This window comes from Eptatretus burgeri, chromosome 5 (assembly GCF_056783735.1).
Source record: "Eptatretus burgeri isolate ZD-2024b chromosome 5, Ebu_testis_v1, whole genome shotgun sequence".
In the NCBI taxonomy this organism is placed as follows: Eukaryota; Metazoa; Chordata; class Myxini; order Myxiniformes; family Myxinidae; genus Eptatretus; species Eptatretus burgeri.
The window spans coordinates 111,712,013-111,728,998 of record NC_140965.1 but is presented as its reverse complement, the minus strand read 5'-3'; the positions used below and the strand labels follow the sequence as shown (position 1 = coordinate 111,728,998).

At 40.9% G+C, this 16,986-nt stretch overlaps 1 protein-coding gene across 2 annotated transcripts in view; it reads left to right on the top strand.

Moving 5' to 3' along the window:
• Window positions 1-16,986, top strand: part of LOC147027167 (CUB and sushi domain-containing protein 3-like) — a 1,179,270-nt gene that overhangs the window by 1,112,108 nt on the left and 50,176 nt on the right. For both annotated transcript variants that reach the window (XM_085883358.1, XM_085883359.1), the window contains one exon: window positions 6,758-6,831. In XM_085883358.1, the coding sequence (XP_085739484.1) occupies window positions 6,758-6,831 (74 nt within the window). The remainder of the gene's footprint in view (window positions 1-6,757; window positions 6,832-16,986) is intronic.

Sequence of the window (16,986 nt, the reverse complement as noted above, 5' to 3'; positions counted from 1 at the left end):
ATATATATATATATATATATATATATATATATATATATATATATATATATATATATATATATATATATATATATCCATACATACATCATTGCATGCATGATCAAGTCATGATTTGCGTTGACGCCTTATAAGTCACACCCTACATTACATGTCTTCCTGCTCGAGGTAATTTGCTATCAATGTGTGGCACAACGTTGCAGCTTTTTGAGTGCATAATCGAGGCTCGTGGGATAGCTGGAACAGAATGGAAGGGGGAAGGGAAACACCAAGAGCAGAGTAAATTGAGAGTGAGAGTGAAATTGAGGGGATGGGGAAAAGAGCACATTGGGGGGAGGGGGGTGGTGAACAAGCTGCACACAAGCTGAATGAAAAACAACAAGAAGAGGAAGGGCAATGTGGGGGTGAAACAGAAACGGAACAAAAACAAACACAGCGAATGAATATAAAGAGGTGAGGGAGAGGGGAGGAGGGGGAATCACAATAACCTGAAAAAAGGAAGTGCTTGAGAATGGGGTCATTTGGGATGGAAGAGATAATGAGTTTGGATGCGGGTTGACACTAATTAATACAGTTTTGATTTTCATCTTTATAATGTTCATCACAGTGCTGAGATAACACATGGTTTTTTCACTTATCAGGACGATTAAAAGTCATTTTCTTTCTCTCTCGAACACTTCACGTTCCATGGAATCATCAGTTTTGATGGAATTACTATTTGCATGCAAATATATTTCTGTGATCAACTAATTTAGAGTTTTAAATGTGCTTCATATGGAAAGCAAATTTGTTGTTGTGTTTTGAGAAAAAATTAATTTCAGGGGATTGTGGATTCCTTTTTTGTTATGGAAGGGAAAAATCGACTGCTGCTAAATGGAGAATGTTTCAAACCTCGTTATGTTGAAGTGCAGTGATCATTTCCTGTAATATTTCAACGGCTTGATTGAAGGATTTGAATTCACTGTTAATTAAACCAATTTTCTGACGGCTCTAATTTAATTTATTTCTGCAACAGTGAGTGCGAGGTTCTTGTGCTTTCTCATTATAATTGGTGATGCAAATTGCTTTCAATGAGTTGCTTCCAAATTTCTCATTAAAAGATGTATATGTATGTATGGATATGTATGTTTGTCAAATGTATATAAAGCATGTACGTGCATTTGAACGGATGAACTTAGTTGCATGTTTGGGAATGTAATATGTAAGATATGTTGTTGTTCTTGTTTGTGGGAGAGGGGGACAGTTGTTAAAGGATTTAGACCGTTTGTGTTTGGTTTATTGTGAGAGCATTTTGAATGTTGTAATGAGGGCATGTGGACCGGATAAGGGAAGGGAGGGTGAAAGTGGAGGGAAGACGTAGAGATGAGGGAGAGAGAGAGTGAGGAAGGGTGGGGGAGCGAGGAAAGGGGAAAGAGTGTGGAAAGGGGCAGGGAGAGCAACACCTCAACAAACATCACTATACATTCCAGGAGGGGATGGAAGCAAAGATTATGGAGAGGGGAGGGAGGAGTTGGGAGGGGAGGGGTTTGGGAGGAGGTAAGTGTGAGGAGAGGGGATTCTGGGCATGCATTTAGTCGGGAGACTTGTGGCAGAAATGTGGGGGGGGGAGGGTTCTTGACTTGTGTTTGGTCATGGGACTTGGAGAGAAGGGGGAGGGGATAGTGTAGGATTGAATGAAATGGGGTGCATTAAAACAACACTTTAATACAGCATGCTTGGACCACCTGGAGATGTCCATGGGGGGTGGAGAGGGGAGGGAGTTTAGAAGGAGGTGAATGTGATGGGAGGGGAATGCATTGTGAGGGGAAGGGAAGGGAATGCAGCTTGAGGGGAAGGGAAGGAAATGCAGTGTGAAGGGAAGGGAAGGAAATGCAGTGTGAGGGGAAGGGAAGGAAATGCAGTGTGAGGGGAAGGGAATCCAGTGTGAGGGGAAGGGAAGGGAATGCATTGTGAGGGGAAGGGAAGGGAATGCAGTGTGAGGGGAAGGGAAGGAAATGCAGTGTGAGGGTAAGGGAAGGAAATGCAGTGTGAGGGGAAGGGAAGGGAATGCAGTGTGAGGGGAAGGGAAAGGAATTCAGTGTGAGGGGAAGGGAAGGAAATGCAGTGTGAGGGGAAGGGAAGGAAATGCAGTGTGAGGGGAAGGAAAGGACACACAGTGTGAGGGGAAGGGAAGTAGTGTGATGGGTAGCGAAGGCTGCGCGAGGGGAAGGAAATGTGGTATGAAGGGAATAGAATTAAAGGCACCACAAGGGAGAGGGGTGAGAGAGAGGGTGGGGGTAGGAGAGAGGGTTGGGGTTGGAGAAGGGGAGGGGTGGGAGGGAGAGAGGGGGTAGGGTATGGTAGAGCGGGAGGGAGAGGGGTGGGAAAGAGAAGGAGAGGGGTGTGAGAGAGAGTGGAGTGAGTGAGGGGAGGGCAGGAATGAGGGTAAAGGACATTGAGGATGGGGAGAGGAGGGAATCTGGCAGATGTGACTTCCAGTGCAATGTCCAGCTGATGGACAACACACATATTGATGAATCACCATGCCTGTGAAACACCGGGATGACAGTGTATAGCTTGGTTGGGATTTGAACCCAGGCTGGACAGCTGAGACAAATGAATACTCTTTTTTAAATAGTGCATACCTTTCGCCTATCCTTCCTTGATGTGACGATTCACTGCTTTTGTAACAACTGAAAACATTTTCTACTCATTGTAGTTATCTAATTTATTATTTATTTTGCCTTCCTAACTCTGGAGATGTCCCCAACAGAGAACCATGCCATGGTATCGCCATGGAAGCTTGAAGAGCGCTCCAAGCAAACACTCCAACAAAATGGTTAAATAAACTTTTAAAAACGAAATGTTTAATCTTATTATGTATCTATCGATGAGAAGTGATGGCTCGTATTATGAAAGAAGATTGTGCAAGAGGGGAAATGTCGAAATAAAATTGCACTTTTTCAGCGAGCGATTCACCGGCCAAGGGACCGCACGACAACGTGGAGCCAAATGCTGGCAAGTGGGGCCTGAATTTTGTTCAAGTCAATTGATATAATCCGTGACAGTGCGAATATCTTTGTCGTGTATGGCCTTGGCTTGGAAACGAAAAACCAAGCAGCTTATGTAGCCCTCACCAAGTGGCTTAAGCACTCAAGCAAGCACAACAAAACGGTTGAAAAGGAACGGCTGGCTTAGCAAGTGATTCGTGATCGGCAATTGATCATATAAACACCATGCACCCGGAGAGGCCCGGAATGTCAAGCAATATCCGAATTGGACAAATGAACACTTTTTATTTTTATTTTTTAGCAGTCGGAACCCCTGCTGAGTCAATAAAGAAGTTTAAATTTTGAAATTCAGCTGAGATTCTGGAGGTTATGACATGTGGAAATGAAATAAAGCCATGAACGCTAGTGTCTTGGCGTGCTTTTTAGCATTGCAACGTATCCAGCAATTTGTAGGAATTATGATCAGGTGAGGAAAGTGGAAAAAAAAAAACTTTATTGTTGAGGTGTCAGGGTTAGATGTCATTCAAAACGGGACATCTTGGTACCCGGTCATCACTGCTAGCAGTTCTAATTATCTATTATTAATTATGTAACACACCAGGGCACAAGCACCACACAAAACTACACAAACACCACACAAAACAAGTCCTGTCAAGGGTCTGCAATCTCTGATTGCTCCTTTTCTTGTTAACATTGTTAAGTTGAATTGGCCCCAGGCAATATTTGTGTTTGTACTTTACGTTTTGAAATGTAATTAAATTTTGACATTTCGGAGCTGATATAATAAGGTAGATTAGCAATTAACATTTTGACTCTTCCAGAGGTCGTTAATTTTGTTCCCCAATCCGTTTCCCCCCTGGAAAAGGTGGTTAATCTTTTCGTTTAATACCCCAAAATCCATATGGTGATGGCTAATCCTATCATGGAGTTCACTTGAGAATGCCATGATTATATCGCAGCCACAGAAGGAGGTGTGGTAGTTGTCAAAGTGTATATGTTTTGTGGAATATATTGTGATGGAATATGAGTGAAAATTGTGGTAAAGCTTGTGAATGTGGCTATGACAACACACCAACTGCCAAGGCAGCTATTTGCTTGTTTATAATTAAAATAGGGTGAACTCGATTGAAAAACAGTAACATGAGGATTTTGTTCAATTCAAAATCGAGGTTTTCACATGAGCAAGATCATAGAGAATGGTGAGTATCATATTGACAGTTGGATAACCGGCAATGGATGATTCAGAAATGAGTGAACCATTTAATCAAAGAACCTGATCTCTCGGAAAAAATATGTCTTCAGGTATGGTTGGTTAAAGGTCGTGGGTGGGAGCAAGGGGTTGGCAATGAATGTTAGGAATGTAATACAAGAAGACCACATGAGAGGTCAGTGTGCTGCCAACTTAAAGCACACAATGGAAGAGTAAGACTGATGATGAGGAATGAGCGTGGTAAGAGAAGCAGTGACAATTACCAATTTTGCAGCTCAAGAGAAACTCTACAGCCTTTGAAAGGTTAATGAGGTTGTTGCTGCTGAAATATTTTTTGTGTCCTGGTAGGAATTGGAATGGATGGAGAGATGAAGTGAATAGGCAGGGGTGAAAGACTGTATGAGTTTCACAAAAATAGCATGAGGCTACAAGTAAACTTTTAAAACCGATTTGAAACTATGCTTTATGATTGTTCATGGACACCGACTGACTTTGAAGTGACAGGTTGATAATTGTTTTACTTTTTTTGTTTTTGCTCTTACTTTGAAGCATTTAATCTTCTTTTTTTTTCTGTCATGCAACTGTCGACATTTCTGGAATCGGTTGTGAAGCAGACATAGACCACAATTGTCTATTCTGAAGACTTGGCCTCTCAGGATAGATGAGCCAGCCATGCCTACCCGCAACTTCACTGACGGGTTTAATCAAACGACAGCATGTTGTACTTCACAAACTGTTGCATATCTATCTGTGAATCTCTCTGGATGTAAAATAAAGTAAAATAACTGCAAAAAGGATCTTTTATAACACATAATTGTTGTTGTTGTTGTTTTTGTTGTTTGTGTGCTCCTTCCATGCAGTTAAAAAAAATTCTTTCAAGAAGTATTATTATATATAATTTTATGTGCGCCTTTCATATTCTTCTGAAGGGTTCCTGCTGTCACAGAATAATAAATCTAACCATTCATCGAACGACTGAATTACGTTCCCAATCCCACTTCTTCAACATCTGGAAAGATGGCCTTTTAAAACAGGCGGCTTCATGATAAAACAGACACTATTTTTTGTTCCAAGTAAATCGATTATTAGCTCTCCAACAGTGCTCTTTTTATTATTCTATGACAGCAGGAACCGCAACAATAAAGCTCAAGGTTCTGCTTCTTCTTCACTTGACACAGACAAACACTTATCCTTTTAGTGATATATAACCTTATTAAAGGTTGTATTGAATTACGACAAGGCACCCTCTATTTTATGATACAATTTCCTTTTGGAACATGATCATCATTCTTTTTTCCATTGCTGCTGCTGTTACTAGATAAGATATTTTCAACACAATACAGACAAGGGGCTGATACACTGACCTTATACTTTGATTTCGGTTAGATGTCATTTATGTGCATTTTTACAAGTTTCCAGCACCTCCAAACGGATGCTCGTCCAAAACTGCTGCTGAATGTATGCATCATCCACTGACTGCAGGAAGCAGCCAAAGTGGAGGATTATCGATTTGTTTTTTTCCTTTAATGCCAGTAAAGGCAATATTCAGGATTAGAAAAAAAAAATTCTTTATATCGAATCATTTATTTTAACACTTTCTCACAATCTCTGTTCTGCTTTCTTCAGTCCTTGTTAATCCATCTGTCTCTCCGTCTTTCTCTGTCCCCTTCACCCCATCATGTTGTCCTCCCACCCTCATGTTTTTAATTTGAGTTTTCATGCATGTCAATTTGCTTTCCCTGTTAATATATTATTAGGTCATCTCTACCGAGATGACCTAATAAAGCCGGACCAAATGTCCGTCCGTCCGTCAACAATTTTTCTTTCCGATCTTGATTAAACTTAGTATGTGGGTAGAGGTCGATGAGTGTTGCACAACGATATAACTTTTGTCCGGGTTCAAGGCCAGGGACGAGGTCACGAGGTCACGTAAGTTATAAAAATCGCCATTTTCAAAACCTATCTAGTCTGCCATTCTACAAGATATTCGCCAACTGTTTATTGATTATGATAGTAAAAAATATTATCTTGTATATAACCGGACAGATTTTTAAATTTCCTTCCCATTTGATCGTCACGTGATCTGGAAGATGGCCAAAAACGCCGATGCGATTCGCAAAGGAAGGAAGGAAGGAGAAATTAAATATAAATATAAACACAGTTTTAGCCTTTTATATTCATACATTTTCCGCCGAAGGTGCAAAAGTTTCAAAACCCGAAATGTAAACGTCGGCATTTATTTTCAAAATATTATTTCGTGCACGCACCAAAATGCCGAGTCATCTTTAACCAAACTGCGCAGTCGAGCTGCGCAGTAGAACTGCGCAGTAGTCTTCGGTCATAACTGAACATTGAGAACTTGTGGTATTATAGAGATGACCATTACCCCCCACACGGGGGTAATTTTTAAACTCTACTTTCTATTTGAAACAATCAAATTTGATTTTCATTAAAGCTTCGGGTTTTTTTGGTTTAATTTTTTTTTTAATTGCTTTTTTGAAATTTGACATTTGATTGCTTTCATAGTGGTAAATTTTCTGTCTCAACCTCTCCTTTCTAGACCCAGTGCTCACAACCTGCTCAGATCCAGGAACACCAAAGAACGGTGACCAGAACTACACAATGGGTTACCAGGTAAGCCATAGATACAAAACTGTGTCACACAAAACCTTCATTGTAACATGTCTGTATTCCTTCATTTCTGCATCTCTATTCGTTTCACTTTTCTTTGTGTCCCTTTCTTGTTTCTCACATTCCAAGGTACATACATTATTTATCATTTGGTCAATAAAGCATTTTGCTACATGGTAGGTGCAACAATAATGTGCAATAAAAGAGACCATAAATGTTTTTTCTCGAAGATGTGTATAAAACTGCTGATTTATTTCCTACTTTACTTTTCTCATTGTATTACTAGCCACATCATCCTTTAAATTGTTCTTCAAACTCTTCTGGTCCCTCTCTTTATTATGGTTTTGGCTTCAGAGACTATCAACTTATTACAAATATGCAAATATTGCAACTCCTCTTCTCTTCCTTCATACCGCGTAATCATACGAGTTCCCTTACAAGGAACCTTGGCCCATCAAAGCATGTGCAATAGTTCCTACCCTGTGGTTGTTCAGCTCTGCTCCACGCTCTATCATCTAGAAACCCTGAGCATCAAACAAGGAATCCATACCATACCATTTTAAAAGTTTTTGATATGACTTACCCCTCCCACCAAATTTTAATTCAGAAAGTCTATTGTGGATTGAGCGGCAGCACTTCCATTTGCTATTTCATCCCTGCCACCCCCCACCTCCCACCTCCCTTATTTCACTCACTTTCTTACATAAAATTAAATTATTATTATTAGCTCACCTGGACCTGGTCTGGTGGTATTATTAGTTCACCTGGTCTGGTGAGCTTATGCAATCGAGCAGTGTCTGGTAAGTGAGATCAGTCAATTTGTAAACGCTTCAGTCATTATTGCTTGAACGTTGAACCAAACACACAATTTTGATGAAACCAAGCCATAAGCATCATATCTGATGCTTAATGAAGGTGTATTGACCACATCAAAATCTGCGCTCATCAGGAGGGTTTATGGGGGGGGCGGGGGTATCCTCCAAAAACAGGTATTTGCTCTCCTCTATGAAAATACACACAATTTTGATTAAGCTTCATCACCCATGATGTACCAAAGTTTATCAACCACATCAAAATCTGCGCTCATGCAAAGGGTCCGTAGGGGTGGGGGTTGACTCCCCAAAGTAGTTATTTGCTCTCTTCTCTGAAACTACACACACATTTTGATGAAACTTGACAGGAACCTTCATCACCCGTGATGTACCAAAGTTTGTTCACAGAATTAAAAAAAAAAAATCAGGGTCTGGGGTGATCTGCGGGAGGTTTGAGCACCCCAAAATAGGTATTTGTTCTCTTCTCCGAAACTATACACACAATTTCAATGAAACTTGACCACAACCTTCATCACCCGTGATGTACCAAACTTTGTTCATGGCATTTAAAAAAAAATTCAGGGTCGAATGGGGTTTGCAGAGGGTTTGAGTGACTGGTTGCTCCTGATCCAGGTGAGCTTCAAGATACGTGGTCCTATTTTTGTAATAATGACTATCTGGCTCGGGTTCAAACTGCTGACCTCCCAGGAGCAGAGGATCGAACAATGGTTCGAACTTTCGAACAATGGCATGACTCATTCTGGTAAATATGCCTTTACACTTCTCTCACTTTTACTCCCCCCTCTCTGCAAACTTCTTTGCCTTCTCTCCCCATTCTGCCCACATTCCCAGCCCTATTTATCTGTCTTAACGTAGTCCCTTCTCTTCCGTTTCTAAATTCAAATTTTTCTCAATTTAACTTTGTACGGGAATTGAGTGAACCCTCATCTGGAGTATTGCAGTCGGTTTTGGTCACCACTTCTGAGAAAGTGACTAGTCTGATTCAGGGACGAGCTATGAGGAGCGGCTGAAGAAGACAGGACTTATATATTAGAAATGATAAAAAGGCTAGGAGGTTTGATTGAGATGTTCAAGATAATTATAGGTATGGACAAATAAAAATAGGTGTGACGTAGTTTTTCAGCAGAATGTCCAGTGATGGAACCAGCAGCCGCAGTTTCAGAGTAAAGCAGAGGAGAGTTACGGTGGTAGTAAAGCAGGGGTCTTTCACTCAGAGTAGTGAATGCATGGAACTGCCTTTGCAGGGAGACTGTCGCAGCACAAACAGTAGATAACTTTAAATTTGAGGTAGATAGTTATGTAGTAAAAGGACTCGGTGGTGTAGTAGTTAGAGCATCCATTCTGAGTCTGGGAGTTTGGTGGTTTGAACCCTGGCTGAGTCATACCAAAAAATTTAAAAGCTCCTTCATTGCTTGATTCTCAGCTTTTAAAAAGGATAGAACTTGGACAAAGAACCATATAAGATGATAATAATAGCCCAGGCTTTGATGGGCCTAATGCATTGTGCCTCCTGCATTGAAGTTCCTTGCAACTCTCCTTCCCCCTCTTCCTTGGCATATGTAATAAATATATGGCCACCTGCCTCTCTTCCTCTTCTTATTTGCAACACAGATATATTTATCAAGAATGATGCTGATCAGTAGAAAAGCTGTGTTCTGTGTGAACCAGCACAACTAATATAAATGAATGTTGAGGAGAAACGAAGGACAGGCCTGTGTTCCTCCATAAACATATTCCTGCTTCTAGGGGAGTCTTGTCTGCCCTTTTCCAAAAAACACTGCAGGGAAATGCTTTTCACAGCGGGGTAGGTTGATCTACTGTACAATGCTGTGCCAGTCTCCCAACAGCAATTGCTCTGATTGGAAACTCTGCATTAAGGGATTTACTCAAATTCACAGATTATGTATATATGTTGCATTTTGCATTTTCAACACAACTAATCGCTCATGCATCTCTCTCTCTCTGACATGTTTCATTTTTGGATCATTAAAACCAGCTCTCATGGTAAGGTTTGAAGGTGTTATACAAGGAACTTCAACGCAGCAGGCCATTAGGCCTATCAAGGCTGCGGTGCAATCATACAAACATCTTAGCACTTCCAGATACCGATCCATCCATCGGGACCATACTCTGTGCAGAGCATTGGTGCTGCCTAAGCAGTTTCCTTGACTATTGGGCACAATACTGGACGGGTCGCCACTCTGACACAGGATACCAGCAAACTAGCAGTCGTTTTGCCGACCTCAGGAGGATGACAGGCAGAGTCAACCCAACCTGGTATTAATTCAATAGTCGAGTGGGATTTGAACTCAGGATCCTACAATCCCAAACCCATCACCCCAACCATTAAGCCAACACCAGGCATATACCTATCCAACTCAATTTTAAAACAATTGACTCACTCCATGGTCACTACCATTGAAGAGAGATCATTCCATCCATTCAACACTCTGAGTGAAAGACCACTGCCTTACTACCATCCTAACTCTCCTCTTTACTATTAAACTGTGTTATCTTGTCCCATCACTGTCTGTTCTGCTGAAAAACTGTTCTGCACTTATTTTGTCAATTTCCTTAATTATATTAAACATCTCAATCAGATCCACTCACTTTTTTGTCCTGTCTAGTGTAGAATCTCCTAATTCTCAGTCCATATGTGCAGAAACCCTGAGAAAGGAGGTCCATCAGGGTGGCTGGATGTATATCATGCATGTCAGATAAGCATTGTAAGATGAAACGGCTCAGAAAGCTTGCAAAAAAAAAGAAAATACTTGGAAGCAGACCTGCAAGAAAGGGGTGTGCCTCTGCACAACAAATGATGTGGAGAACATTCTGAAAAACTCATCCAAAAAGTTGATATCTTGCTTCCTGTACTGCAAAAACTCCCGACGATGTGGGCCCGAAGGTTTGTACATGTGAGTGTTCCATCCAAATCTTTGTACTTCTTAACACCGATGGGAAAGGTCATACATGGGGCTTGTCAATGCACAGGGTAAGTTTAAAATGATGATACATTTACAATTAATCATGTAATGGGATGAGGGGAGAGGGTGGGAATCGGAGCTGAATGGGCTATGAGGGCCGTTCTAAATATATTTTTGTGTGTTTCGTTCTAGGGCCACAACAGACATTATACCAGATTTTTGCATCTATTGGTAAAAGGGATGTGTGTGTGTGTGTGTGTGTGTGTGTGTGTGTGTGTGTGTGTGTGTGTGTGTGTGTGTGTGTGTGTGTGTGTGTGTGTGTGTGTGTGTGTGTGTGTGTGTGTGTGTGTGTGTGTGTGTGTGTTTTTTGGTGTCCATTTTTGGTTTGAGGAGATGGAAGGAAGTCCTCCCAGGACTCAAAGTATCCACCTTCGCTTCGGTAAGAGATCACAGTTCATGGAACAAGCTGTTTCAACGTTATTGATCTCAGAGTTTTGTTCCGAAGGGTCTTTTGATTTTTGTCAGCGAACCCCGAAGTGCCTCCAATTGTAGTTGGTTTGTGGTAATATTCCCAGGGATGTTTTTCAAAATCTCAGTGAGGTTCTTTTTTTTATTTTTGTACACCAAATCGAGGCTTGTGTAAGACCTAATACACAGAAACATATAACAAGGCAGGAGACAAGAAGGGCAGGAGACGGAAACAAAAAATAATGGGGAACAAAGACTACAGGATAACTGTGGAATAGAGAGGGATGGGGCAGGGTACATGGGGTAAACAAGATGGTACTACAGGGACTTTTTGGAAGGAAATCTGGGAATTTGAAGGAGGTGGTTTTGGAGTGGATTAACAGGGGAAGTAAAGATTAAGTTTTTTGATGAAGGAAGACAAACGATGGTGGTGAACAGATATTTTGAAGACCTGGAGGGAGGAGTGTGATTGAAGAGAGTGTGGGAGTTTGTTCCAGAGGCAGGAAAAAAGAGTGAAGGTGAGACGTTCTTGATTTTGGTTATTCTTGATTATTATTATTATCTCACCTGGACTTTCGTCAATCGAGCTTATGCGATTGAGCAGTGTCCGTAGGTGAGTGAGTGTCAGTCAGTCTGTAAACACATTATCGCTTGAACCATAGCCAAGATTTTGAGGAAACTTGGCCACAAGCTTCATATCTGATGCATAACAAAGGTGTATTGACCGCATCAAAATCTACACTCAATACGGGTCTACGGTGGGTTTTTTGACCCCCCCTGAAATAGGTATTTGCTATAGTCTGCAAAACTACACACACAGTTTTGATGATACTTGACCACAACCTTCATCACCCATTACGTACCAAAGTATATTAAACCGTATCAAAATCAGTGCTCATTAAGGAGGTCTACTGGGTGGGGTTTCACCCCCTAAAAATAAGTATTTTCTCTTTTCTCCGAAACTACACACAAAATTTTGATGAAACTTGACCACAACCTTCTTCACCCATGAAGTAACAAAGTGTATCAACCAAATCAAAATCTGCACTGATTAAAGGGCTCAACAGGAGGGTTTTGTCCCCCCCCCCCAAATAGGTATTTGCCCTCCTCTCCGAAACTATACACACGACTTTGATTAAACTTGACCACAATCTTCATCACCTTTGATGTACCAAAGTTCGTTCACGGCATTAAAATATTCAGGGTCTAAGGAGCTCTGCAGGGGGTTTTAGTGATTGTTGCTCCTGATCCAGGTGAGCTTCAAAACAGGCGGTGCTATTTTTTGTTCTCCGTCTCAGTTGAGCTGACCTCTTCTTAACCATTCCAATGAGCCTCCTTTGTCAATCTCAGCTCGGTTCAATTCCTCTTTGCCTTTACTTGCTCTTTTGTCGGTCTCTCAGTTGTTGGTGTATATTTGTTGATATTTCTTTTTAGATCCTCGTGGAGGATCTCGAAGTCTTACTCACGTTGTTGTTCTTCATCTTCTTCTTCTGGACTTTTTTGTTTCACATCCTACAGTTTTCATCGAATCTTCCTGAAACTTGGCGTATACATGTAAAAATACCGTGCGCAGACAGTAACCATCTCCGATTTTGAAAATTCCTCCTAGAAAAAAAGTTATGACGTCAAAATATCTCCGCTAATGGAAATCACCTAAAAAATTATCTCCGAAACTAGGCAGGCTTTTTAAATTCTGTTTGCGGGAATCAAACAGAGCATTAGCAGAGATTAATTACCGCACATATGATACATCACTATGACGTCATATCAATTTTAATGACGTCATTCCTATTTTTTGACATTTTTTGTTTCACAAGCCAGAGTATTCATCGGATCTTCGTGAAACTTGCCATGTATATGCAGAAAGCCCACGCGCAGGAAGTAACCATCTCCGATTTTGAAAATTCTTCCTAGAAAAAAAAGTTGACGTCATAATATCGCCGCCTATGGAAATCGCCTATACCATTATCTCCGAAACTAGGCAAGCTGTTTGAATTTTGTTTGCGGAAATCAAGCCGGGCATTAGCACAGATAATAATTTATCGCAAACCTGATACATCACAATGACGTCATATTCGTTTTTATGGCATCATCATTAAGAGGACGAGGATATTGGCTCATTTGAGCTTGTTGTATATTTATTTTGCCTTTTTGCAATTGTTGGGCTGTATGTGTTGCTGTTTCATTTTCCTGTGTGGCGTCTTATATTTGCCACTGTTTTTCGAAATTGCTTGCAAGGTGAGTTCGGGATACTTTTTCAGGTTTTTGTGTTCATGTTTCTTTACAAATCAAATCCGATGGTGTGTTGAGGCATTTGACATACTCAGCTTGTGTGTGTGTGTGTGTGTGTGTGTGTGTGTGTGTGTGTGTGTGTGTGTGTGTGTGTGTGTGTGTGTGTGTGTGTGTGTGTGTGTGTGTGTGTGTGTGTGTGTGTGTGTGTGTGTGTGTGTGTGTCATATCCACTGCCATCATTCACTTGTTTTACAGGAAATGGAACTAGCCCGAAACCTCTCATCCATGGATATTTCTCGTATTATTATATTTCCGTGAGTCCGATTTGCATTCAGGAACAGAATATTTATGGTTAACCATCTTGAAATTGTTAATCAGTTCATCTAAATGCTGAAAATTATTCTTAAAGACTATTTCAATTACAGATTTTGCGCTAATAATGCCAAGTTGAAAGTGTCCGGTAAGCAGAACAGAGTCACTGAAAACACACAACATCGCATGCGCAAAAGGCCTCATTAAGCATTCATACGTCATTTTGAAAGTTGCGTATTAAACAGTTAACAACATTTTTAAATTGGAGCATGGAGGACAGATATCAAAATTAAATATGGATTCAAGTTTAATTACGGGAATTCACTTTGCAGGAATACATCCCCTGCAGGGAATCCACTCTGGGCTGATGATGGCCAGTGGGCCAGAAGTGGGTTTGTGTATGCACAAGGAACTTTGATGGAGGAGGAGGCCATTTCGTGCATCAGGCCTTTGTAACATCAATACTACATTAATTCAATCTAACAGTTGATCAATTCAATTTCACTGAGGGCTTGGGAGGGGGAAGGGGGGTGGGTGGAGCAGGGGAGTTGCACCCTCTCTATGGCAGCTATGTCCTTCCTCAGATTTGGCAACCAAAACGGTTCATGTTGGAGGTGAAGGCTCATTAATCACTGCACCATATTCACACTGATCCTGTGGTTTGTCACGACTCCAATGAGCTGTTTAAGATATTCGTTAACACCTTGCTTATCTGCTCTGTTAACATCACGCTTAATTGCTCCGCCACATCCCTCAACACTCTTGGATGCATATTATCTGACCTGGGAGCTTTATCCTCCCTTAGTTTTCCTCGCTGTTTCTTTACTTCCTCCACTCTTACTTAGATTTCCTCAACAAGCCATTGCTTACCACTGAGATGGATACTCAGCTATTGGAAGTTCCCCTGACTGTTCTTGTGTAAATCTAGAAGTAAAAAAAAACTATATAATAATAAGTCTGCCATGTCACTACCGCCATCATCATCATCATCATCATCATCATCATCATCATCATCCTCCAATTCTCCTGTGCTCTTCCTTAATGGGCCCACACTCTTCTTAACATTTTCTTTACTCCGTATACACTTACAAAATGCCTCGTTGTTATGTTTTGTATTTTTGGCGAAAACCTTTTCATATTCTCGTTTGGTTTCCCTTGTTGTTTTCTAAACTAGACTCTGTTTACTCCTCCACTGATGTGAGTTGGACTCTCGTCCTATTATTTTGTATTTGATGAATGAATGCCTTATGTTTACCCTTAATAACTCTGCTGACCTCACTATTCACCTACCATGGTCTCTTTCTGCATCTACATTAACATCTCACTACAATATACCAACTCTGCACCCCCTACACATTTGCTCTTTGAAGGTTGCCAATTTCTCTCATTTGGATTGTCCACATGTTAGCTTGTCCCAATATACAGCACATAACTCGTCTCATACCTTCAAAGTTTGCTTTCCTGAAATCTGTCAGCCTTTCCCTATTGTCCTGAACGACACATCTCAACAATATAGTTGCAAACACTATTTTGTGATTACTTGTCCACAACTGTTACCCTACCTTTATTAATCTCCACCTCCTCCATCATATATTGTTGCTTGAATAAAGATTTAACAGAGCATCTGCCCTACCCGCATGGGCTTTTCTACAAACTGGTTTAAAAAGCAATCCTGGAATAGATTTCGAAAATACTCTCTGGTTCTCTACCTTTTGATGAAACACTCTACCTTTCTGCCAGGTCTTTCCTTATCATTCATGAACCCCTCTTTCCTGCTCTTCCCCCTTACCATGAGACATATAAATACATCCTACAAGTGTCTTACTTGTCTTATAAACACTAATCTCAATACACACAGAATCCTTCACATTAGTTCCCTCCTTAATGCCATTCTTTACTCTCGATACAATACAGTATTGTTTTGTGCCCAGATTTCCACACCCCCTCTTGTCTTCCCTTTTCTATTGCACCTAAACATCTTGCAGCCTTCTTTTCCTGCTCTCCAAGTACTCTCCTCATAAAAGCAAGTCTCACTTACTACAACTACACTATACTCCTTGCTATCTAATTTAGCTTCAAGCTCTTCCATCATATTATTTAAACTTCTTGAATGTTGGTATACGTATAATATCCTTAACCTTCCTGTTGCCACCCTTCGTTGTCTGTACCCACCAACCATGCCATCAACAGCATCTCCACCCTCCTCTTGCTTAAGAATTATTCATCTCCTCTTCAATTTCCATTGCAAACATCGTTGCCCCCTTTCTGTTTAGTCTATTGCCACCATTGTGGAAACACTCCATTAGCCTCCTTCCTCAAAGACTCCCAGTGCTTTGAAAACACAAATCAATGCTTCCAAACACCATTTCTCCAACCACAGGTTAACATTTATGGCTCTACTTGCAAATTCTCCACTATAATACATGCTTGGTGGAATCCTGGAAAAAAATTTCCTTTTGAAACGCCTTTCCCTCAATCAATAACCCAATAATTGATACATTGCCTTCAAGTCCCCTGCGTATATTCTTCTCACATCACTGGCACCCACATACACCGTAACCAATGTCCTGCACCGTGACCCAACAAAACGTCATCCAAGAGACCGACAATATCGCTCACCCTTCCACGAGCCTCGACTATGGATACAATTTATTTTTATTTTTAATGGAGAATCCACAAACTGAACTCCACATCTCAACAATATCGTTTCATCTTTGGCAAAATTTATCTCCATGGTCTCCCTCCCACCCTCTCCCACCTCCCCCAAATATCCACCACGACACATACCTGTGTTCATTTGATGCAGTTTGGCACCTCCAGCAACAATGATTATCTGACCACATTTCATCCCAAGGATCTACCCATCATAACAGCATGCCAGTTGCTCTAATTTGTCTGAATGTGCACTACAAGCTTCTCACCACCCATCAGTACCCGTAACTCTTGTTCTCGTCCTTCCGAAGTGACTCCCCCACTCTGTTAAACATCATGACAAAGGGGAATTTTGTTTGGTTTATGGCATTGGTGGTCGATTTAAGTTTTTGATTATTAATATATTTTTTTTTTTTCCAAAGTAAAGCAGGAACCACAAAAGTCGGGTTTGCAATCAAAGTTAACAGCTAGGGGCAAACGAATCCGGGAGGCATAATTTGAGATTAATTAACTTACAAGCCTGGTAACTTGCCCTCATCTTTCAGTTAATGGGCAGGAACAAATCAGAATTCCTGCAAATTAAGCACCCCAGTCCTTTTTTTTTCTTCCTTTCCATCTCTTTCCTTTTTTACTGTCCAGGCCTAATGTAATTTAAACTGTTAGTCAGAGACACTCTGGCCTTCCAACTCAGTTCAGCTTTGGGAAAATCTGCATTCTGCTCACTCCCTACTACACTT